At 40.6% G+C, this 26,639-nt stretch overlaps 2 protein-coding genes across 2 annotated transcripts; both read left to right on the top strand.

The window, feature by feature from the left end:
- Positions 1–2,574: 2,574 nt before the first annotated feature.
- Positions 2,575–14,435, top strand: gnb5b (guanine nucleotide binding protein (G protein), beta 5b; the record flags this gene model as incomplete). Its single annotated transcript, XM_079291701.1, has 12 exons — positions 2,575–2,700; positions 5,503–5,614; positions 6,288–6,424; positions 6,557–6,598; positions 7,563–7,639; positions 8,020–8,152; positions 12,312–12,455; positions 12,631–12,722; positions 13,092–13,140; positions 13,423–13,519; positions 13,779–13,955; positions 14,404–14,435. 12 exons carry the CDS (start codon positions 2,575–2,577, stop codon positions 14,433–14,435), a joined length of 1,218 nt encoding a protein of 405 aa, XP_079147827.1.
- A 4,767-nt stretch (positions 14,436–19,202) lies between these two features.
- On the top strand, positions 19,203–23,614 carry bcl2l10 (BCL2 like 10). Its single transcript, XM_079294585.1, has 3 exons — positions 19,203–19,771; positions 20,783–21,241; positions 22,636–23,614. Exons 2-3 carry the CDS (start codon positions 20,786–20,788, stop codon positions 22,756–22,758), a joined length of 579 nt encoding a protein of 192 aa, XP_079150711.1. The 5' UTR covers positions 19,203–19,771; positions 20,783–20,785; the 3' UTR covers positions 22,759–23,614.
- The last annotated feature ends 3,025 nt before the right edge of the window (positions 23,615–26,639 follow it).

The raw sequence follows: 26,639 nt of genomic DNA, 5'->3' as shown, positions 1-26,639 counted from the left end.
TATCGGTATGCTCTCAGTGGGACCACATGTCATCAGTCTGCCTTCTGTCACATCATTTGGATTAATCGGTAGTTTGAAGTATGTTTTGTGTAAAGAGTGCATTTCTGTTGCGAGGAAGACGGTAACTGAAGGAATTAATTAACCACATGAATGTTTTTAAATTCATGAAGTGTTTCATGATTTTAGTCGCACATTGTTGGACAAAGCCTTATCAGAAACGTTTGCTGTCTAAATGACTTAAACACACGATCAACATTGTGGCATTGTTTTGTTCAGTCAGTGCAGGGTTTTTTTTTTTTGTTCTCCGTTGTAAAATGAATATAAATTGTTAAATGTGGTCATTTTTTGTTTTGATGAGGTTTTTCCTTTTGTCCTACAGTTGGTGTCACAGATGGGTCGCACTGTTTAGCCATAAAGTCCAGATGCACTTTTTAGACGTTGCTGAGGAAGTCGGATAAATGACAGATGGATAATGATTGTAAAAATAAAATCGTTTCTCTTTTGACTCCCACCGCCTTCCTACTAAACTGCGATGCATTAAGCTTCCTCTCCCACATTCCCTCTGCGAGTGGGCGCTTTACTTCTTTTTTTTTTTTTTTTTTTTTTTCTTTTTTTTTTCTTGCTTTTTTATTAAAACTATGAATTAATGCAAGACAGGGAAGAAGACAAACACTCTTGAAAAAAACAAACACACGTTTATTCATTTTGTTGAGCAGAGCTGCGGCGTCTTGCTCCCCTGGGCTTCTCTTGGGCTCTCGCATCGGAGAAAGTGTCATTCCTTCACTCTGCGTTTTTACATTAAGGAGAGAGTTGGTTGTATGATACCACGTAGACATTCTAAATGACCATTGTTCTTATCAGCACTAGCGTTGATTGTGCCATTTTAAACATTGTTAAAGACAGAACATACATCATCACTCCAGCTGTTGTGGTACTGGTGGGAACATGCTTGAAGCCAGTACCAGATGTTTCCTCTCTGACCCATGTGTACATTTGACAAACTGGACTGTTTGTAGTTTCTGGTAGCTGTGCTTCGTGAATGTGTTCACCGTTAAGAAACTTGGAATAAATTGTCAAATCTGTAAAAGTGAAATAAAATAATTCAGCACTGTTTGATTGTCTCTGGGAGATTATTTCTGGGGAGTTTTCTCATTCTTTAGTCTTTTAAGAAAATGTGAGTCTTTCAGTCACAATAAACTGAATACGCATTATTCATCTCTTTTAACCGTCTAATTTGTTGCTCTTTCATTGACGGCACAAGAACTGAAGACTTAAGGTCATCAGATAGATGTAATAGATTACATTTCATGGGATTGCACAAATCTGATTATAGCATGAACATCAAACAAAAAGGTAAAAAAATACACGTCATGGTTGTTCTGTGACACGGATGGCACCTTTTTGACTCAAAATATTGTTTTAGTTTCATCGAGGAGGCGATGTAATGTAACATCATGCAGTTTTAAGGGATTATTAAATATTAAATCTAGAATGTCTACTGTCATAGGTTGTGAATGTAACTTTCTGGGCCTCGCAGGTTCAGTAATGCTGCAGGGATGTATGGAGCAGAGCTACAGCTTAAACACTTCACTAAGAAGCTTACAGTTCCCTCACTGACAATCCTCTTCACTGGAAAAACTCAACTTCGTTCTCCGGGGATAAATACCTGCTGTACAGAGGCGGGGGCGGGGGGGGGGGGGGGGGGGGGGGCGAGGGGGGGACGTTCTCTTGTAAGGTACGATTTTATCATTGATATGGCTGCCATTTGTGAAAATATTCTTCTGCAAACTGAAGATCTTTTTTTGTGTTTAATTTGGGTTCAATTTATGGAACATGATGTGCAAATGATATCAGTTTCTGCTAAAGTTCATTTTGTACATGATTACCTCAATAGCAGCCTCGGTGATGTTGAGTTTGGTGTGTGTACGAACATGATGGCAGCTCAGTGTGAATTCAAATTGCTAACACAACTCACATTATTTTATTCTATGTTCTGTTCACTATAATACTCGTATTAACAGAAGGACTGAAAATATAATGATTGACTTCAATCTCTAAATGAGGTTGTAGTTTTCTGAATATGTCTGCTGATTCTTTTTTTCTTTACAAATTGTAATGTAACAAATTGAAGGAAACGACACACATTAGTATGTTATGACATTGTTGTTTGTTAAGGCATTAAGTTATTAATGTGTTAATATTGTAAAAGTTACTATCAGAAAATAAGCGACAACTTCAAATAGCGGTGCAGTGCATGATATGATGAGGGTTTGCGATGGGAAAATGTCACATTTAGTTGTAATTTGGTTGTTTTTGTGTGTGCACTGGATGTGAGCAGTTCCCAGAATAGCTTTGCTGCACTCCTTTCCTCTGGAGCTCAGAGACGGATCAGGCTGGAGTAGATTACCAACTACTTATCTCCTAACACACATACACACACACACATAGTCACACAACGGTACAGACAATCAAAAGAGCCCGAATAAACCAAAATAGCATAGAGCTGATTGTCTGAATCTTTATGTTTGTGTCCGTGTTTTCCACAGAGCTCGTTGTCGGTGATCATCTGCAGCCATGTGTGACCAGACGTTCGTGGCGGCCACTTTTGGCCCCTGCGACAGGTGTGGGAAAGCCGGTCCTCTTATGAACATCTACATTAAGACAGAGGCCATCAACTACTGCTCCTTCTGTGTGGAATTGGTATGTTATCCTTTCTGTTCCTCATCACTTATAGCTGCCACATAAATGAAGTGCAAACGATGGCAATGTTTGCACTTCATTTCACTTGAGTGGATGTAGTGTAGATCTGACAAGATATGCATCAGCTCAAAAAGAGAGAAAGAATAAGTTAGCACACTGTGTCAACCCGATGGCCCTGAAGTTACAGGCGTCTCCTACTCTTAACTTTATCTGTGAACATATATGATAACAGCAATCTGTGAGGCAGCTGCCAAGCGTCTACATACAAACGCGTCTTTAGTTTGATGAGGATCACACGAACACTTGCTGTTCTACTGAGGACACAACACTCAGAAGCACCTTTTGACATGGAACTGTATTATTATCTTAAAACACACACACACACACATACACACGCAGAGGATGTCATGAGGACCTTTCAGAGAGAGGGGGGGCGAGGGGGGGACGTTCTCTTGTAAGGTACGATTTTATCATTGATATGGCTGCCATTTGTGAAAATATTCTTCTGCAAACTGAAGATCTTTTTTTGTGTTTAATTTGGGTTCAATTTATGGAACATGATGTGCAAATGATATCAGTTTCTGCTAAAGTTCATTTTGTACATGATTACCTCAATAGCAGCCTCGGTGATGTTGAGTTTGGTGTGTGTACGAACATGATGGCAGCTCAGTGTGAATTCAAATTGCTAACACAACTCACATTATTTTATTCTATGTTCTGTTCACTATAATACTCGTATTAACAGAAGGACTGAAAATATAATGATTGACTTCAATCTCTAAATGAGGTTGTAGTTTTCTGAATATGTCTGCTGATTCTTTTTTTCTTTACAAATTGTAATGTAACAAATTGAAGGAAACGACACACATTAGTATGTTATGACATTGTTGTTTGTTAAGGCATTAAGTTATTAATGTGTTAATATTGTAAAAGTTACTATCAGAAAATAAGCGACAACTTCAAATAGCGGTGCAGTGCATGATATGATGAGGGTTTGCGATGGGAAAATGTCACATTTAGTTGTAATTTGGTTGTTTTTGTGTGTGCACTGGATGTGAGCAGTTCCCAGAATAGCTTTGCTGCACTCCTTTCCTCTGGAGCTCAGAGACGGATCAGGCTGGAGTAGATTACCAACTACTTATCTCCTAACACACATACACACACACACATAGTCACACAACGGTACAGACAATCAAAAGAGCCCGAATAAACCAAAATAGCATAGAGCTGATTGTCTGAATCTTTATGTTTGTGTCCGTGTTTTCCACAGAGCTCGTTGTCGGTGATCATCTGCAGCCATGTGTGACCAGACGTTCGTGGCGGCCACTTTTGGCCCCTGCGACAGGTGTGGGAAAGCCGGTCCTCTTATGAACATCTACATTAAGACAGAGGCCATCAACTACTGCTCCTTCTGTGTGGAATTGGTATGTTATCCTTTCTGTTCCTCATCACTTATAGCTGCCACATAAATGAAGTGCAAACGATGGCAATGTTTGCACTTCATTTCACTTGAGTGGATGTAGTGTAGATCTGACAAGATATGCATCAGCTCAAAAAGAGAGAAAGAATAAGTTAGCACACTGTGTCAACCCGATGGCCCTGAAGTTACAGGCGTCTCCTACTCTTAACTTTATCTGTGAACATATATGATAACAGCAATCTGTGAGGCAGCTGCCAAGCGTCTACATACAAACGCGTCTTTAGTTTGATGAGGATCACACGAACACTTGCTGTTCTACTGAGGACACAACACTCAGAAGCACCTTTTGACATGGAACTGTATTATTATCTTAAAACACACACACACACACATACACACGCAGAGGATGTCATGAGGACCTTTCAGAGAGAGATGCATGCCACTGCATGCCACCTCCACCATGCCTCCTCCTGATCTGTGGCTCTTTGTCAGCTGACTCAGTAACTATCCTGAACGGATTTGATTAGAGCATTTATTGGTGGTGAAGGAAAATACTGAAACATTTTTGCAAGAAAAGCACAACAAAAGTAAAGTGAAATAGTCATTGTGATTGAAACTCCTCGTCATGAAAACGAACACAGACAACTCTTTCAAAATATATTATCCTCTTTCAATTTCCTTTCAGCTTTGATTGAATGAACGATCCCTTGGACAAAATGGTCAATTTTCATAAATTGTTTGGGGTATGTGTCTACATTCATGGTTTGAATTTTAGAAGATTGTCATTAAAAACCTGCAGGAAATAAAAAACAGTTTAATGCTGTGATGTCATGACTGAGTTAACATTTAATCTAATATTATTCACAACAACTTGGAGAGTAATGCAGTTTAAGTGGACGAGGGCATGTTAATATTAAGCTGAAGGGAGGTTGAAATAACAACTTTAATGAAAACCGTAAAGAGTTTATGGCATTTTAAATCGATTGCAGCAGCAGTTGCAACAGAACTTAAGGAGACAGAAGTGTGCAGCTTAGGCTATAATATCCTCAAGGGTCAGAAAAAAGTTACAAATCGGTTTTAAAACTTTGAAGTCACTAATTGAACGACGGGAATATGTGGAAGACTAAACGCTGCACGGGTGTCCGCCTGTCTAAATGCCTGTAGGTGCCTGTTAAATGAACATGAATGTGCAGGGAGGAGGAGGAGGGGGGGGCTGACACACTCAAGCAGAGCGCGAGCTGTGAATGTCACACGCGCCGCGGAGCATCACTTTCGCTTGGGGAGTCATTTAACAAACCTCTAACCACCGAACGTCCCCGTTAAATTCCCCGTTTCTCTTCCTCCCCTTTCCGCTTCTTTATTGTCTTTGGTCCTCTCTAAAGATGGCTTGTCAGGGGCTCCAAGGAGGGGAAACCGTGGCGACACTAAAGAGGGAAAGCGACAGTCTGAAGAAGAAGCTGCAGGAGGAGCGGGCCAAGCTGAGCGACATAGAGTGTAAGTGTCTGGGACGAAAGAACAACTATTGCACCTGCTGTGGGCCACCGCCAAAAGCTTGACAGGCTGCAGCTCTGAACTCGTCTTTTCAACGTGTAACGTTTTGTTTATGGCGGTTATTCTGTTTACTGAGAGACGCTCACCGTGACGCATCGCTCAGGTATTTACATTTTCTGCAAAATGTTATGCGCTACTTTCTACTCTTCTATATTTCTCTGACAACTACTAGTAACTTTGCAGAACAACATTTCGAGATGCAAAACCTTTCAAATGTGACAAATTGCCCAGTGGCTTTATAAAATAGTTCACATCAGCTCCAACTTGACTACAAACATATGCATCTCTATTAATATTCCAACAATATCTCACATAATGATACAACACATACAGGCACCATTCTGCAGCATTTTAAGTACTTCTACTTGTAATACTTCAAGTAAGCCTACTTGTATGTACAGTATTTTTAGATTGATGTTTTCCTACTTGTACTGAAATAAAGGTTGTGAGTAGGTCATTCACTCAAAAGTTCTCATGAACGTCACGTGTGTGTGTGTGTGTGTGTGTGTGTGTGTGTGTGTGTGTGTGTGTGTGTGTGTGTGTGTGTGTGTGTGTGTGTGTGTGTGTGTGTGTGTGTGTGTGTGTGTGTGTGTGTGTGTGTGTGTTGGTACCTCAGTGAACCAGGTGGCTGAGAAGATTGAGGTCTTGGGTGCCCTCCCCATAAAAAGCAGACGTGTACTGAAGGGTCATGGGAACAAGGTTCTGTGTATGGACTGGTGTAAAGACAAACGTCGTATGGTCAGCTCCTCACAGGTAGGCAGGCCTACATGGTACATCGTGCAATATTATCTAATACAGGACAACTGTCATTTCATGCTGAGCATCACTGTATATGGGCTCTAGTTCTTTCTTTCATGTAATGCAGATTTTTCCTTTCTTATTTAGGATGGCAAAGTGATCATCTGGGATGCATTTACTCTTAATAAGGTGAGTGGATGTCTGCGTGGTAAGACAAGACAACACAAGACAAGATGAGATGTAATATATGTTATTGTCCCAAAAGGGGAAATTTTGCATTGACATTAGTGCTGCACACAGCTGCAATATAACAATAAATAGCCACCAGACATCAGTATACCCCAAAGAAGAGGTGGGAAATCATGCATTGAGAAATAAAAATACATATGTTATAAAACAGGAGAGAATTGTAAAGTCACATAGAATACATGAAACAAAAATACAACTGTACCTCTTACCTGTGAACTACAAAAACAAGGAAAAACAAGTCACCACATTGAACATAAGTGTAAATGCAGTTGCAGTTTTAATCCACATATGTGGATATGACTATGTGACAGATCTCAATGTGGACGCTGGAGACGCATGTTGATAACCAGGTAGGCTAAATGTAATCCGGTTAAATCATATCGACATACAATCTGGATACGTGACGCATTTTAACGCAAGGTGTGAAGCGGGTCTCAGACTTCAATTGTCTCTAAAAGAAGAGGATGAAATGCACAAACGGATAATCGCACGTCTTTGGAGACGACATGCTAGTGTCGACCGTTTGCTGCCATTACTCCTCTGAGAGTGAGGGCGCAACACGATCACAGGGAAATATGCATTTAAAGATGATCCATCCATCTGTCCCCTGTAATGACTGTGTGTGTGTGCGTGCGTGCGTGCGCGCCTGAGTGCACTTAAATATAGCAGCCAGGAAGATTCAGCCTGATTTGACCATCATGTCACCTCTTGATGGAGTAGAACCACACTCAACATAATCCCTATTAATACTGCTTTACCGCAGCTGTGTGTGTGTGTGTGTGTGTGTGTGTGTGTGTGTGTGTGTGTGTGTGTATATGTGTAAGAGAGTAGTTGGTATATGCTTATTTATGAAAGAGAATGTATCTTCCAACCAATGACGAATTACCACGAACATGTGTTACAGGAACATGGGGTGACCCTGCCGTGTACATGGGTTATGGCGTGTGCTTATGCCCCCTCAGGCTGTGCTGTGGCATGTGGGTGAGTACAGAGGATTTCTCTTTTTATTGCCTGGATTTAATAAAGAATCGAATCTTTCCAATAATTCAAAATCAAGAACAAAACAGTGAAGTGAAATAATATTTTTAGAATTGTTTTAATACAAAGTTATTGCTGTTGTAAGTGTTACAAAGAATGCTTCTGCTGTTGCTCAGTGCAACTAAATACGATCCTACTGGGAAAATGTTTTGTTCAATATTCTGAATCTGACACATTATGCAAGAAAAGTTAATTTAATACCCAGTCATCATTTCTCCGTCAGCCTGGATCATTATGCGATATCCATACCCAGACGCTGTGTTGTTATTGTCTACGATTTCATCAGTGAGCCGTCATCTGACTTGTTTTATCTCCTTCCGAAGCGGATTGGATAACAAGTGCTCGGTGTTCCCGCTGTCACTTGACAAAAACGAGAATTTGGCTGCAAAGAAGAAGTCCGTTGCCATGCACACCAACTATATCTCAGGGTGCACCTTCACCACCTCTGACATGCAGGTGAGCAGCAGTTCAATGCCTTCTGAAAAAACGGGAAATACAAGCATTGTATCGATTAAACGTTAGAATCTTTTATTGATGATTAAATGCATTTTTTCCACTTGAACCAAAAAAACAACAACATGGACTATGACTACATTCTGAAACATAGCATGTTTTGGTTGTATTTGTAAGATTTGTAGATTGAAAACAGTGAACGTTGACTTGAATGCAACAGTTACGGTAGGATCTGAACCTGAAGGGTTTGGTGGAGCTCGGAGAGGACTTGGTCCAGCCGGGGGTCTGCCATGAGATGAAGTATTCACAGTGTTTACATTTTAAATAAATGCTTTCTTCGCTGATTTATCTCCCGTGAATATACGGAGCATATTCACTCTTTATATTGGCCACTTTTCGCATTCTACAATCTGTACAATTGGCGTACTTCAGTTGTGACACCACCACCTTCATGTTTAAAGTATTCGAGCCTTGCTGGTCCGTACACTCGCAAGAGACAAGCCAAACATCTTCTATTCCGATATCGATTGTTTCATATCTCGATAACAATATATATTAAGATGTAGCATGTTTTCGGGCGATTCAACAAATACATAGTCCATAATATGAACGAACCACATGATAAAGCCCATTATTTTTACTCCTGTATGAATTAAATACTTGACAAATGAAAAGTACTCGTAGAGTATTTAGAGTAGAGTATTTTCTCTTTTAAGTGAATAACTTTAAAGCAAAATGTAATCAATTCAGATTTCCTGAGAAATTTAAGTTAGCATGTGCGTTTCATTATCTATTTAGATGACGTAATTATGTATCTGGATATATGATTTCATGAAGATAAGATTCCATTGAAAGACAATAAATTATTAAATTGAGTTACGGCCCAGCCCTAATTTATATTCTATATGTGGAATAGGTGATGGATGGCAGAGCTGAGGACAGAAAACAGACTGGAGGGGTGGTGACGCTCCTCTGTCCTGAGTTTATTAATAGACTCTGAGTGGTTCTTATCAAGGAAAGAGGCCGTTATCTCGAAAAGAGTGGAGCACACTGACCTGAGGGCAGAACATTTAACACGCAGACACGCACATGCATGTGGTCTTCCTGAATTTCTCTTTCATCCTGCATCTCACACACAAAGACATATGCGTGCACATGAGCACACTGTGACGCCCACGGCCTTCATGCTTTACCTTTGAAATAAACAATGGCAGTGCTGGACTACATTGAGGGCTCAGAACGTGTGTTACTCTTCATTTGATTTCAAAGACTGGTTCCAGTCTCCTAACAGGAGAGTTAGGATGACACACAGTTTGTGTTGTTGTCTCTCGGTGTATGTGTGTGTGTGTGTGTGTGTGTGTACTTTTTCCACATCTCTCTGCCAATATACCGGATGTTGTAACTGTCAATGAAGAGTCCCAGAAAGTGTTTGTTTTAGAGGTGACCTGCACATTTGACTCTGGTCTCGACGACTTATTTACATATTTAGCTGCATAGGACACACTCACAGGTTGGTCGTAAGAGGACTTCAATACCTTGGAGCTACACGGCTCGCAAAGCACTCCGCTATCATTGGCAGCCGCCATATATGGCAGACACTCTGCTACTCATATCCTTGATAACTGAGTAGGCCTACTTTGTTTTTTATTGTGAGGACCTATGTCACTAGTCCATGATTGTGTGAATGTATTCTACGGCACCTTTAAAATGTGTGTCCTTGCATTGTTCTTCTCTTATGCGCCCATAAAGAAATTGTAATAAAGTGTGTGTGTGTGTGTGTGTGTGTGTCCAACTGAGAGCAACATTTAAGTACCGTAGTGCATTGGCTTTTGAGAGTTTTAATGTGTGAGATCTGCTGTTGCACTTTCTCATTAAAGACATGCACATGTGGGATCACTGGGTAGTTTAATGAACCCCTGCAAGTATTTAATAAATGGTGACATGCAGGTGGTGGTAAGAAGAATCAGACTGATGCAAAGGCTCTGTTAGATCAATGAGGTTCCCATCCGTGTGTGTGTGTGTGTGTGTCTGTCTCAGTAATTGTGGCTTACTGATAATTGCATTCATGTTGAAACTAGAGCTACATCTCAGTGCAGGCAGGATGTGATGTGTTTTTGTGCCTGAGGTCAACCAGCAGGATCTCTCTAATCCACCAGCCCTCACAGATCTCTGATGTCTGCATGTGTCTCTAAGTGCACATGATCTGTTTCTATCAGAGGGATCGCTGACATTATGGAATTTAGTTTGCATGTGGAGACATTATGCACAGGAGTCGGGAGGTGCCGACCTTTAGCTTGTGTCGTGTGTGTGTGTGTGTGTGTGTGTGTGTAAATGTAGTCATACAACAGAAAAGAGCTCAGCAGCATTTCTCTACCTGTCCTCACTATTCAAACCGACTTTATGAAGCTTTGCCGCTGTTCTGTTTTATTTAAGCCACCACTGAGTGATCTAATCTCCGGCACTAGACTTGTATCTTTAAATATTATTCAATCAAGTCAATTATTTCCAGTATATTTGGGGTTGTTTCAACCAAAAATAAAGAATTGATAAAAAGTTATATAGTTTGTCATAAAAAAAGCAATTACAGTATATATTTTGTCGTAGAAAAGTCAACGTATGTTGTGTTAAAAAAATGAAAAAGGCAGTATAATATGAGATGAAAAGTTGTATTAAAGTCTGTCATAAAAGCGACGTAGAAAGTCATAGCTTGATAGTTGTTAAAAATTCATTGTATATTTAGTTATAACAAGTCATAGTATAGCATGTCAAAAGTCATCTCAGAGTTTGTGATGAGAAGTCTTAAAAAAGTCCTGAAAAGAAAGACGAAGTATAGTATGGCGTAAAAAAAAGTCATTGAAAGTATTTGTATATTTTGTCAAAAAAGTCATAGTGTAGAATGTGAAAAATGTCAGACTATAGTGTGTCACAAAAGGCACACAAGGTCAAATTATGGAATTTAATAAAAAGGCATAGTATAGTTCAATATAGTATAGTTTTCGAGAGAACACAGAATTAATCTGAAGCCATCAGAATACCTCTTTGATGGCACAGGAGGTTTGGGCAGTTTCTGAAGCTGTATCCACAGTTCCCTCAGTAAATCCTACTACAGTGTTTTCAAAGACAGGACAAATTCCATGACGAGATGAAGTCAGCAAAATTATTAGAAAATATACTGAACATACATGTCTTGCTCCAAAATACTTTGAAATAAAGTTAGCTTCATGTTTTCATATTGTTTCGTTCTGTGTTTTTTTTGGATGTATGTTGAACATGTGTGGCGTGCCCACGCTCTTGTGTGCATGTGTATGTGTGCATGTGTATGTGTGCATGTGTGCGGGTGCTGTTGTGTATGTGTGTATGTGTGCATGTGTGTGGGTGCTGTTGTCCATGTGTATGTGTGCATGTGTGCATGTGTATGTGTGCATGTGTGCGGGTGCTGTTGTCCATGTGTATGTGTGCATGTGTGCATGTGTTCGGGTGCTGTTGTCCATGTGTATGTGTGCATGTGTGCGGGTGCTGTTGTCCATGTGTATGTGTGCATGTGTGCATGTGTATGTGTGTATGTGTGCATGTGTGCGGGTGCTGTTGTCCATGTGTATGTGTGTATGTGTGCATGTGTATGTGTGCATGTGTGCGGGTGCTGTTGTCCATGTGTATGTGTGCATGTGTGCATGTGTGCGGGTGCTGTTGTCCATGTGTATGTGTGCATGTGTGCATGTGTATGTGTGCATGTGTGCATGTGTGCGGGTGCTGTTGTCCATGTGTATGTGTGTATGTGTGCATGTGTATGTGTGCATGTGTGCGGGTGCTGTTGTCCATGTCCATGTGTGCATGTGTGCATGTGTGCGGGTGCTGTTGTCCATGTGTATGTGTGCATGTGTGCATGTGTATGTGTGTATGTGTGCATGTGTATGTGTGCATGTGTATGTGTGCATGTGTGCGGGTGCTGTTGTCCATGTCCATGTGTGCATGTGTGCATGTGTGCGGGTGCTGTTGTCCATGTGTATGTGTGCATGTGTGCATGTGTATGTGTGTATGTGTGCATGTGTGCGGGTGCTGTTGTCCATGTGTATGTGTGTATGTGTGCATGTGGTGCTGTTGTCCATGTGTATGTGTGCATGTGGTGCTGTTGTCCATGTGTCTGTGTGCATGCGTCTGTTAGCTCCTGACCTCCAGCGGTGACGGCACATGTGCCTTGTGGGATGTGGAGAGCGGGCAGCTGCTGCAGAGTTTCCATGGTCACACAGCTGATGTCTTGTCCCTGGACCTCGCCCCATCTGAGACTGGAAACACGTTTGTCTCTGGGGTGAGAGCGAGAGATAGTGTGTGTCTTTATATCTGTCATGTGGTCGCAATTTTAAAGATTCTGGATTTTTTTTTTACAGGACAGCAGCAATATTTTCATTCTCTAATGTGTGTATGTGCGTGTGTGTGTATGTGCGTGTGTGTGTGTGTGTGTGTGTGTGTGTGTGTGTCATCAGGGCTCTGATAGGAAGGCCAACGTGTGGGACATGCGCTCTGGACAGAACATTCAGTCTTTTGAGAGCCACGAGTCCGACATCAACTGTGTTAAGTGAGTCCAGCTCTTTAATATAAAAGTACAAAAAGTCCACCAGCGTGACACGAATCCTAAATTATATAATTCTTACCTAGATCATCAAAATGCAGAATGAACGAAGCCACACATGCTCAACATCATAGACAACATAGGCACTCTGCTACCCTTTGGTTTTCTTTAATGAATGAGACTTTAGTGTTTATTGTAAATCTTGTTTTCAATTTGGTAAAACTTTATGAGACCCTAGAATTAGATCCTGAAAACAAATCTTTAAAATCTGGCTTTAAAGTTGTCTTGGTTTGTGGACAAATATTTAGATTTGAGTTTGCCAAATGTGCCAAAACACACAACATTCTTATTCTATTCTCGGTCATGTGTGTTCAGGTACTACCCCAGTGGAGATGCTTTTGCTTCTGCTTCAGACGATGCCACAGTGAGTCACGTCATATGACCTGCTGATCAGTTCGTTGTGATGTGTGTACTGGTCATAATTTGATAATGGGGTGAAGTCAACCATCTCAACTAGACATTTGTCAGATTGTGGTGCTGGCAGGCTACCTCAAAAAGAGGCGCACCTGTCAACAGAAAAAATACATCCATGAGATTATCTATGATGTACAGTACCGGTAACAGTGCCTGTAGACTAACATTGTCAACTTACCCGCTGTGTGTCTGGTCTTGTCTGTGTTGTTGCGTGTTTACTGGCGTTCCTCAGTGCCGTTTCTATGACCTGCGAGCTGACCGTGAGGTAGCCGTCTACCAGAAGGACAGCATCCTGTTTGGTGCTTCAACTGTGGACTTCTCTCTGAGTGGTGAGGAGTTTGTGAAGCACTTAAGGTTGAATCAGCCATTGATAGTTGATTGAATAATATGCATCACTCATCAGCATCGACTGGGAAAGTTTAAAAATCACAAAAGTAAGAAGTATTTAATATGAATGAAGCTATTTTCAATAATTTAAGGACATTTTTTTCGTCTCTATCGCACAATTTCAACCAATCCTTCGTCCTTCACTACTTCTCCTTATTCCAAATTCCCCACTTCCTCCTTCATACCTCATCACGCCCCCAGGCCGGCTGCTTTTCGCTGGTTATAACGACTACACCATCAATGTGTGGGACGTTTTGAAGGGAACTCGTCTCTCCCTCCTGTTTGGCCATGAGAACCGCGTCAGCAGAGTCCGAGTGTCACCTGACGGCACGGCGCTCTGCTCGGCCTCCTGGGACAACACCTTACGGGTGAGCTGGAGTTTCCCACCACACCATGACTTTATCATTTCGCCGTTGATCATTTCTCCTTTTTTGTTTGTAGCTTTTTTCACAACAGCTGTGTTTGATTCATTGATTTGGAGGATTACATTGCGCTTTTGAATGATATTAACATATGAATTGGGATGTGATCTTTTTTTGTCAAAATGGGTTAGGATTACAACTGATCAGCCCTGTGCAGGATATGTGTTTTGATCATATTCATCTTGATCAATAAGTAAGGTTAGGCTACTTATCTGTGTCTAAAAGATTTTTGAGTCAAGTGTCTGGTGACAAAAAACAATGTCCATAACATCATACATTTATTTCCTCTCATTCAATTTTTTACACTATAAATATGTATTTTAAAGTTGTTTAGCTCGTAACTGCGTAAAATATTCCTGTTTAATATTTGAACCCATATGATTCTTCTCACTTTCCTCTTGCAGATTTGGTCCTAGAGCTGATATCACAGTTGTGATCCAGTGACAACAGCACCATGCGACTGCCAAGACTACAAGTCCCAGTCAACACGACTGCAGGAGAGTGTGCAATACATGCAAACCTTCAGTGTGACAAATACACAAAGCACCTGAAATGTCTCTTCTGAATGACAATATATCATCATATCATAACTGTAGTGTGAGTATTCATTGAGGATGCAGTTTGGATTCCTGATATTTATTATTTGTAGCTTGATGGCTGATTGTATAAATATGTAATTGTTTATGCTAATGTGTGTATATATATATATTGTTTATGCTAATGTGTATATATATATATATATATATATATATATATATGTATATATAAATATAAAAGAAGACAACTTCAATGTAGCCATCAATTTGTTTTATTCCGATATACATGAACGTCAACAGCTTAGATAAATCATTTGTGAAATAAATAAAAGAGATTTTAAGTATTTTTTGTTGTTTGTAGCTTTGATTTCTCTTCTGCCTTCAATTCAGTCAGTTCTGATAACCTCACTGGAAGCCTCAGAGGCACAACAGATTCGGGTGACCCGACATGTTTATGCGTTAACAAAATACAAATGGACGACTGGTATATCCGCTGCTTTTAACTGATTGTGCCACACAGGCGGTATTCAACTGCACCGAGGTAAATGTAGATTCAATCCCAATGGCTGACGTTTGCATTTCTATTTCCTGGAAGGGAGAAATGTAACTATCCGGAGGCCTAACGATATTGTCAATATGGTATTTTGTTATTTTCACAGATCATTCTGTATGTGTGTGTTGAAGACAATATTCTCAGAAAGATATGGCAAGAAAAACTGTTTATTCAATAAACAATTTTAAAAAACCCATCTAGATTGGCTCAGGGGAAACTGTAGCCCTGTCTACCAACAGGGGGCATCACACTGCATCACTATTGTAACAGCAATGCCTGGATGTGCTTCCTATAAACAGTCCTGTTGTATTGGGTTTTTTTTTAAGAGTTCACTTGCATTATTTAGGAAAACATATCCGGAAAGAACAGTACATCTCCATCATGTGCTAATGATTAGAAACATCTCGGCACCAAAGTGACCTGTCAATAACCGCACAAGAGGTTGTGAGGCTGCTGCAGCATCCTCATTCCTTCCAAACGCGTCATCTGGAAATGTTTAGGTGATAGCTTTATCTCTTCATTTTTTATATATTTAAGTTCCAGCCTGGTTTAAAGGTTCTCTGGAATTCAACGAGGGAAACACCCAGAAGGAAACGCCAAAGTAAAGAGAGAGGCTGGTGAGAGACAGGAAGAGAAAGGGACCTATGGACGAGAGGACAGAGGGGTATTACCCATGCAGAGGAAGTACCCAAAAATATCACCTGCTAAGCCACATTACCTAAACCGCTGGCTCTGTCTGCCATTCATTTGATTACAACTCAAAGCATTTTCCACTTCCTCATGAAGAACACTGAACTGTTCTCTGTGTGTAGTTTACAAATATCACACACTGAGAGTTAGAGAAGTGAGACTGCAGTGATGAATGAAACCTAAGATCACGAGCCTGCTGAGACCTATATTTAGTTTAGATCGGTCAAAAGAAGATGCCGTCTATGAATTTACATAAAGGTGTTGTGTGCGAGAGCATTTCATTAAGTTCCGCAGTAATGAAAGTCAAATAATATTGTTACATCATCTCAGACTGGGACTGTCTCTTTGTGTTACAAAACATAGTTTAGGTGTCTTTGTGTACGTTTTTAAAGCGCTATACAAATAAAATGTATTATTATTATTTATACAAAGAAATCAGCCAATGATACACTTCCAAAATTGTAGGATGTGATAACCGTTCATTTTTCAGGGATTATGATAAATGTAGGCTATATCCTATATTATGTTCAGCATTATTCAATTTGCTGATTATTTTCAGGAGTAATGAATTGTTTCGGTCTATAAAATGTAATAAATAGAGACATAAATACTCAATTTACTTTGGGAGAAGGCAAATAGTCACATTTGAGACGTCTAAACGTTACTTTGATTTCTTCCGATAGGCTAACGTTACTGCAATTGTTATTTACATAGATTGTAATTTTATTTATGTTGAAAGCCGAGAGACTCTGTCAATACAACTTCATATTAGACCTTGATAAACAGCTGAATGCATTTAAAAGCAAGTTAATTCATTTCAACAACTTACTCGTGTTTGTTTTCTACATGATACCTGATAACCATGACCTATTTAATTGGGTGTCTTTTTTTCACTTGACTGCCGGTTCCATTACTGCGTTATGAAGGGACTTTCTTGGGTTTTTCTGAGAGACAGCGAGATCCTTCTTGTGGCACTGGCACCTCTGCGTCACTCAGCGTCAGTCTGTGGCACGCAGCGTCACACAGCGTCCCTCTCTGTCTCTCAGCGTCCCTCTCTGTCACTCAGCGTCCCTCTCTGTCACTCAGCGTCCCTCTCTGTCAGTTCAGCGGAAAGATTCAGCTGTGGCACGCGAGCATAGTTCGGCAATTGTCAAGAAGCTGCGGAGCTGAGGGGGCGGAGCCACATTTCCTGAGACATTTCCTGAGAACACCCGTTGTTGTTACGACAGATCAGCTTCCATAAATCATTTTTATGATTTTAGTTGAGTCACAGGAGCCCCCTGTTCTCTGTATGCATCCTTAGAGTAAGTACGTTGTACTTTTTTGTTTCTCATTCATTTTATTTCAGTATGATTTAGCTGGTTTTGCAACAAAATGGAACATAATACACTTTCTAAATTATTACTTTTATAGTCACTTACAACAATCGGCTACAATAATGAAATAAATCATCCGTTTTAGAATCATTTAAAAGTATATATTAAAATTAAGACATAAAATGTCCAATCCAAAAATACAGGTTTGAAAATATCTTCACTCTTCCTCTGCTTATATGTATATGTATGTCAGTAGGACATATGTTAACTGTTAACAGTTTACAGCATACTTAAATAAATATAAATAAATACAAAACACACGCACACTTTGTACACACACTGCAGCAATTCTTTTGCAGGAATATGAGCATATTTTCCCCCTCTGGCGAAATACAACACGTCTCATGCCTTATTTTATTTTACCAGTTGGTGGCGGTAATGCGCCAATTCGTTTGCCAACCGCCAGTACACCAAAAGGGAGGAGAAGAAGAAGCAATACGCGTTTTATTGATCCATTTCCTTCGTACAAGTCAGTCAATCAACTTCCTTTCTCCTAAAAGTATGCTGATTACTTCGACCTACTATACGTATCCACAGGTTATCCACGTAGATCGTTCCCTTTAACACGTTTTATAACACGATCCCAAACACGTATTGCTTTTCATCTACGAGCGGCGTGATTCAGTTCCGAGAAAGAAAAGAAAATTACGTTCAATATAGGATCACAAAATATTAAAAACGTGGCAGGAAATTGCTGATATTATGAATGTATAACACGTTAATCTCATCACTGCACTCTATTATTAAACAGCCTCCAGTAGACCTTGCTTCAGTTACCATAGTAACACAATCAGTGATACATTTTCAAAATAGTAAGACTTCTGACAGTCTGCCTCCACCTACAGCTCCAGAGATCAATCTTAGCAGTCACAAGACAGTTAACATGACAGCAACGAAGAAAGGAGAACACATTCATCTTGTTTTTGCTCTTGTCTTGTGAGATTCGGAATTGTTTGAATATTCTAGAGTCAAACTTTCTATATCTCAATGCCAATACAACTGAATAAATTGAATTTGGACCACAGTATTTGACCAACATTATATCTTCTCATCTTGGCCTTTAACTTCTTCTGTTTCACCAGTCAATTCAGGATTTAAGTGTGACAATTAAATCAATGACTCAGGTAAATTAGGCTTAGTGTTTGAAAAGAATGAACCAAACATCTCTCTATATTTTTCAATTGTCATTATTTATTGCTTCATGAAGTACACATGCTCACTTTTCTATTACATACAAATAACAAGTAAATACATGATGTATACAACTTGGTTGCAAATTAACCATCAACATCAAATATCTGTCACCCTGAGTCACGCTCGGTCACCCTGCGTCCCGCTCGGTCACCCTGCGTCCCGCTCGGTCACCCTGCGTCCCGCTCGGTCACCCTGCGTCCCGCTCGGTCACCCAGCGTCCCGCTCCGTCACCTTGCTTCAAGCTCCGTCACACTGCTTCATGCTCTGTTACTCTGCGTAACCCTCTGTCTTCCTGTGCAGATTGAAATACTTTTTTTACACTACCCTGATGACTCCGTCCTGGCAGCAGGACTGGGTCCTCCGCTCCTCACTCATAGTATTATTACAACGGGGTACGTAGCGCTGTCGCTCATGAGCACAACAACACAGGCACGGGAAAGCTTCTTCTTCTCCTCCCTTTTGGTGTACTGGCGGTTGGCAAACGAATTGGCGCATTACCGCCACCAACTGGTAAAATAAAATAAGGCATGAGACGTGTTGTATTTCGCCAGAGGGGGAAAATATGCTCATATTCCTGCAAAAGAATTGCTGCAGTGTGTGTACAAAGTGTGCGTGTGTTTTGTATTTATTTATATTTATTTAAGTATGCTGTAAACTGTTAACAGTTAACATATGTCCTACTGACATACATATACATATAAGCAGAGGAAGAGTGAAGATATTTTCAAACCTGTATTTTTGGATTGGACATTTTATGTCTTAATTTTAATATATACTTTTAAATGATTCTAAAACGGATGATTTATTTCATTATTGTAGCCGATTGTTGTAAGTGACTATAAAAGTAATAATTTAGAAAGTGTATTATGTTCCATTTTGTTGCAAAACCAGCTAAATCATACTGAAATAAAATGAATGAGAAACAAAAAAGTACAACGTACTTACTCTAAGGATGCATACAGAGAACAGGGGGCTCCTGTGACTCAACTAAAATCATAAAAATGATTTATGGAAGCTGATCTGTCGTAACAACAACGGGTGTTCTCAGGAAATGTCTCAGGAAATGTGGCTCCGCCCCCTCAGCTCCGCAGCTTCTTGACAATTGCCGAACTATGCTCGCGTGCCACAGCTGAATCTTTCCGCTGAACTGACAGAGAGGGACGCTGAGTGACAGAGAGGGACGCTGAGTGACAGAGAGGGACGCTGAGAGACAGAGAGGGACGCTGTGTGACGCTGCGTGCCACAGACTGACGCGTGCCACAAGAAGGATCTCGGCCCTGCTGGTTTTTCTGCGGGCAGCAGATAAAACGAACCGGGGGCGGAGTCACAGAATAAATGTGCAGCTGAAGGGAAGCTGTGAAAGTATCGAGGTTCTCCTTCCGCTGTCCGTGTGTGTTGAGAGCAGTCTGATATCGCTGGGAGGGTAAGCTTTTTGTTTCTTTTCACGCACGGAAAATGTCATTTCACCTACTTACCCACATGTCCATTTGGAAATATAAAACGTTGACCACACCGAGGTGCTCGTTTAATGACATTAAACGGCGGTTTAATGCGCTGATGTGGCGGCGCTAGCTCATCGTTGAATGTGGTCCTTTGTGTCCTCCATTGCTCTGGTGACAGATCAACGGTTAGTTAGCGGACAAAAGGCAGCCGGCGAGCCAACTGCCAGTCCACCGGTTAAAAACCGTTAACACGCGGATAATAAGCGTTATGTAGCTCTCGCACTACAGTGCTGTTTTATATCGTGTCGATTAACTTAACTCTGCGTTGGCTGTATTTAACGTTAGCCTCCAGCATCTAGCGTTCACACTAGTCGTGTCTTCGCCGTTCATAACACTAGCGCTGCTGTTAGCTGCCTAGTTAACGTTAAACACTTTGCTAAAGCTGATGCTAACTGTGAACTAACGTCGCTCATTTCACGATGTGCTGGTTGAATGTAACGTAACGTTAACGGCAATCGTTCTGAAAGCTTTAGCAGTTTATTATTTAATTATTCAAACAATTGAATTAAACGGCAACATTTTTAATTAGCAACTAATTGTTTATGTAGTTTTTCAGAGTAAAAAAATTACAAAATGCATGCCAACTGTTTACATTTATTTAAAAAAATTTAATATAGTTAGATTGAATATCGTTTTTTTTTTTACTGTTTGTTCAACAAGGAATCTTAAGATGGTCACCATGGGCATTAAAAATGAGCATTTTCACAGTTGTCAGAAGTTTTGTAGACCCACCAATAATGAAGTAATCGGCATATAAATTAATAATGTAAGTAGTTGCAGCCCTGAGCTGGTTACTCCTTGTTTCCGTCACATCAACAGACCATATTTGTGGTTTCCAGCAGCAGTACAGTTTCCTAATACTCGCACGTCAGCAGACTCGCTTAGTTCATAAATTAAGGGAACGGTCTTTTTTTTTCTTTTTTCTTCATCAGAAAATGTTGTGCGGGCTGTGGAAAGAGACCTTGGCTCTGGCAGAGGACTACCTGTACCTGTGCCGCACAAGCCCACGGCCAGCCCCTCCACCTCCCAGCGAGTCAGCCGCTGCCATGAGGCGCCTGGCCCAGGACATGGAGGCGCAGCACCAGGCTCGCTTCCACTCCCTCGCTCAGACCTTCCTGAGGCAGTGCGGGCCGGACCCCTGCTCCAGCCTCAGGAAGGTGATGGAGGAGCTGGTGGGAGATGGACACTTGAACTGGGGGAGGGTTGTTTCCCTTTTCACCTTTACTGGGGTGCTGGCCAGGCAGCTGCTGGAGCAGAATGGCACGAAGCTGGGGCTGGACCCTGGGCAGGAGCCGGGACAGGAACCCGGACACTGCAGGGGACTGGCAGAGACCATAGCTGATTACCTGGGAGAGGAGAAGAAAGACTGGCTGCTGGAGAGTGACGGATGGGTAGGTTTAAAACATCATGTCTGCTTCTAAGTGGACACTGCAGAGCTGAGTCAACACAAATATCGTAGATAAGAGAAGTGTTTTCATGGTATCCAAGCCAGTTTAAAACGGATCTGTAAAGAACCCCAGGACGCCGTGAAAGTGAAAGTGATGATTTTAAACTTGTGGTGTTGGAAATCACCTAGTTTGATAGGATCATGTTTGCTTCCTGCGTGGGTTGGTATTCAGATCAGTGTGTAAACGTGGCTTAGTTTAGATGCAGCCTCAGACGTCTCATGTGGCTGCTGTGATTATATGAGTAGCAATAGGCCAGATTGTGAGGAATGTAGTGTTCAAGAAAACAACCAGTGCAAATCCAGAGCCATGATCAAACAGTGTTGGGCTTCAGATCATCCGAGTGTTTTTGTATTGGTTAAACAAAAGCGGTGTTGTCGGACCAAATTTGGACTATGTAGTTGTTTAGCTGCTGGAAATCCAAAGGACAAAGATCATTTAAAACCGGCTCGTTGTGGCTTATTTAAAACTGGAACAACTGAGGCCCCAGAAGCCTCACCAAACCGAACACAACTAAAGTTGAATGTCTGCCTTTGTCAATGGGTTCGCCCTGGCCCCCACCCACACGCACACACACAATCATGCACGCACTCACCCCTCCTTTCTTCAGCTGGCAGCTGGTTTCAACAGACACGTAACCTGCTCAGCCAGATGGACTTTGTAGTAACAGTCAAAGCTTCTGTGTGTTGAATTTGGCATCAGCCATATTGAGTTAGCGTGGTATGACTAGAAAAACAAGCAGCTGCAAAGCAGAGAAACACCTGGAGCTGAGAGCAGGTGCACTCGCTGGTCGAGTCTGTGTGGCTGCAGCTATAGGACATGAAGGAGAAACACACACACACACACAGCTGGTGACTGAACGCAATCTGACTTTTTTTTTATTGTCTCACTAATGGAGCAGAAGAAGCAAAGATTGGTTCATTATTGGTGTTACAAATTAAATGATTTCTGTATAAACAGCTGGACAATTGGCTGTTTTTCCTCTAACTTCAGGTTGAGACTTACTTTCTTACTTTGAAGAACCTCTGTGCTGTCAGGGTATTTGGAAAGTTGCAGACATCAGCAGCACCCCGAGTGCAAATTTCTTTTGTGTTTGTGGAGAAACACGGGGCTGTCAGACACCGACTTATTTCCCCAAAAAATCTTGTGTAATTGCCACCAGCCGTCAGCTAAGCCACTGTTAGTTAGACGACATCTTGGCAGCTAATACTTTCACCTTTGTTTTGTAAAAACTTACAGCGTATGCAGAAAAACTGAGAGTAGCAGGTCAATATTCTATTTTACTGGTAAACAAGAAGTTTCTCAACATTTATTATGTCCTCTCTCTCTCTCTCTCGTAGGAGGGGTTCTGCAAGTTCTCCCGCAGTGCCAGAGAAGTGAGCCAGGACTCGTCCATGAAGACGGTGCTGTTTGCTGCTGCCGGTGTGGGCCTGGCTGGACTCACCTTCCTCCTGGTGCGCTAGCTAGCCTTCGACGGCCTCGACAAACCCTCATCCATGTTCTCATTTCATCTGGCACAAGTAGACATTTTAGTTCCAACAGCAATGCTGCAACAGCAGGCTTTATCTGTAGTGAATTCAGGGTTGTAGCTCAAGTCATCAACTGAATGTTTGCACCCCCCCCCCCCCACCCCACACACACACACACACACACACACACACACACACACACACACACATTAATACTGGCATTTTGTTACTCATTCCTTAAGATTGTAAAAATGATCTCAATGCCTTCTACAATGTTGCAGTAAGTGACGTCAGCTTGCATATCGGACAGTTGAGTTACAGAAGCACGGGTTTCTGGACAGAATCTTCTCGCTCTCTTTGTATTTTCATCTGTGCAGCTAAAAGACTTCTTTTCAATTTTCCCACAGCTTTTGATTTTGAAATTGTCTGCTGCCTTTTTTTTTTTTCATGTGTTTACCTTGAGTTGTGTATGTGGTATAGAGCCATTCTAGTGTACAATGTATAAATTAATATATTATATTTATATGAAATTAAACTGTAAGCAGTGGCCCATTGTTTTCTAACTGATCCACAGCTAATTCAGTTATTTCATTGTTTTCTGTCCTGATTTACAGCGCTTCAGACAACACGACGGTGCTAAATGTTGTGAAATGTTTCTCATATCAAACAAAACGGGGACCAATCTGACTTTAAACATATTGCTAATAGAACAAACCGTTGCTATGGCATTTCTCCCCCCCCCCCCCCCCCCACACACACACACACACAAATCCCTTAAACATTATATTTTTACATTGTTTTGGTCTATTTATTTGTCACTGTTTTTATAATAAAAAAATTTAAAAAATCAGCAATTGAGTTTTTTTTGTGATCGTCTACGTTCTTTTTTCAGTGTGATGCAGCGGGGGGTGATGTCAACTTTTACATTGTTCTCCTCTACGCAGCAGGTCAGGGGTGTGTAGAGGAATATAAATAGTAAATGATCTGCCCTCCTTTCACATACAGACATATTGTCATAAATAAGATATGTTCTGCTGTCTGCCTCGATGCTCCTCTGACCATCAGTGCTTAAGTTACGCAAAGTGCCGCATGAGCAATATATTGTGAGGCAAAAATGTATTCCTAACTATCCTAAACTCCTAAAAACAAAGACTGGGTGTGCAAGTCCTAACCTCTTCAATTAGTTTTGATGATTAAGCTGTGCTGGGAATTTATATTCTGTCTACAGGCCACCTCTACATTAGAAACTTGGTCATTACGCTGCTTTTACAATTTTGGGCATTGTACATTTATTCAAGTACCTTGATTAAATAATTTTGAAGTAATTCTACTACACTGGATTGCCATTATATGCATGTACCTTATACTTCTACTATAGCTTAAAAATATATAGTTTACTGTAAATATAGTAGTAACTGTTAGAATATTTTTAAATGTACCAGGGATACAGTTTAGAGCATAGTGCATTGAAAGTATCAACATAATCTACTGTGAATCAAACATTAATAGCTATCTCTAGTAGATAATGAGATCGTTGAAGTTGCAGTTTATAGACTCGACTGAAAGCTTTGTATCCCCCCCCCCCCAGAAATACAAGATGTTTAACTAACAGAAGATAAAGTCACGCACTTGTCTCTTACAAATGAGGCCTGTGTGTGTGTGTGTGTGTGTGTGTGTGTGTGCGTCCGCCATGACACTGCATCGAGGTCATTGCGCCTGCATCTTTTCTGATCTCTCAAACACAGACAAAGAGCCCATGTGTTGGTCTTTACATTCATTTGGAGCACTACAACTGAGCATTTACCCGACATATGCACACACACACACACACACACACACACACACACACAGTATTATGGTCACAACACAAAGTCACATTGTTTGCGAGAAAGAGAACCACAACAACTTGTGATGTGGGGAGCTGTGTTTCCTGTTGATAGTTTGTACTCTACCAGTGGAACTCAAATAGAGTGTTGAAACAGCAGACACATCTGCTGTTATTACCGTTGTGTTTAGGATATGGATTATACGGTGCAAAGATTACATGGAGAGCAGTCCGCTGTAGCTGATTTAAAACTGAATCTACAGGGTTTAAAAAGTCAAAGTTTAGAGCCGCAATATATGTGATTTTTATTGTTTCATTCCATAAGTTGATTGATATATTTTTCACTCTCAACAAATCCCGTGAAAAGACTAAACCAGCAGCGGATTGACACCAAAAGTATATATTTTTTTCTGAGCCGCTGGGGGATGACCCCAAAAGAGTGATGAGGAACTCTGTGACCTCGAGGCTGAGCAACACAACAACAGACAGCTGGTCCAGATATCAGACATTACTGCTCAATGTTCTCACACAGGACAGTGGAGATGTGATAAAAGGAAGCCTGGTAGTCACAATCACTGAAAAAGACAAACATGAAACATTCCGATTACATTATCAAGTCTCCACAGACGGTAGGTAAACAAGTACACTTATTCCCGTACTACACTAAAGTGCAATGAATTTGAAATTACATTTTTATATATTACTACAAATATTGTACTTTTTACTCAGTTTATTTTATTTGACACCTAAAGTTACGACTTACTTTGCAGAATTTAAAAAAACGTTGAGAATGAGAATATAAAACATAAACCCAACATTTCTGATAATGAAACAGTTAAAACAGTATCAGTCAGCAATGATCACCACACAAAAGACATTTAAAATTGACGCTCAATGATGATTTCACAATACTTATTTTTCAAAGATATTTTATTGCACTTCAGGAAATTATGTTTTGTCGGAATTGATTACAAATTAGAGAACAGCATTATCACGATACTGTAAGTTGTTTTTAAAAAGGTTCAACTATATGCTCCAAGTCAAATTAAATATTGCATATTTAACATTTGTCATTGGTTTAATGTTCATCTGAGCTGGTAACATGCTAGAATAACAGAGATGGCAGTGCTCTTTATTACAAAACATCATCCAGGTAATAGTCCATGTATAGTAGAGCATATGAGGGAAGTATGAATATAAAATATATTTGATATGTCAGAAAAGAAGAAGTGAAGTGATAGAAGGCAGATTTTGTTGCCATGAGAGAGCCCTGCAAGCTGATTTCCCTTTTCCATTCTTTATGCTAAGCTAACAAGCTGCTGATGGTAGCTTCATATTCACCATACAACCATACGTGTGGTACCAATCTTCTCATCTATCCAACACTTGGCAAAAAAAAGAAAGAGAATAAGCATATTTCCACAAACACCAAACTATTCCTTTAAATGTGCGCCCAATCAGGGACCTGAAACATTTTAGAATTCTCGAAACCAAGAAAAGCTGAATATGAAAAAAATATTTTTGGCTCGATAAAGATTCCCGAGTAATGCAGACGATTTATTTATGAGTAAATATCAGACGGGCATGACGAGAGCAGTTCCTCAGGCTCCAGTCAGCTGAAAAGCTTCTAGTCTTTCATCGTGTACACACTGCAAGACTTTTAGTGTGTACATTCATAAACAGAAGTGCAGATCAGGGCCTGACTCCTCAGAGTTGCCCTCGTCATCTTCTCGTCTTTGTCCGTATTCACAGTGAAGACATACGGTCTGATCTTCTCATGGCTGACGGTGACACTTTAAGGTTTTGATTTTGGTCCAAAATTACATTTTTTGAAAATGTCTTAATGTCATATTGTAATGTTTGAATCCCCTTTAGTATTCAGATTGTAATGCTTGAATCCCCTTTAGTACTCAGATTAGCAGCTGTGAGCGAATGTGTCCTGAACCATGAAAAGAAACAAACCGTTGTTCTTCAGTGTGAATACAGCTGACGTTTCAACCGCCATCTTCTATTTGGACTTATTTCCTCCATTCTTAATGATCTTCTTCAC

This window comes from Melanostigma gelatinosum (assembly GCF_949748355.1).
Source record: "Melanostigma gelatinosum genome assembly, chromosome: 2".
Lineage (NCBI taxonomy): Eukaryota > Metazoa > Chordata > Actinopteri > Perciformes > Zoarcidae > Melanostigma > Melanostigma gelatinosum.
Note: the sequence above shows the minus strand (reverse complement) of the source record. Positions and strands in the feature narration are given on the sequence as shown.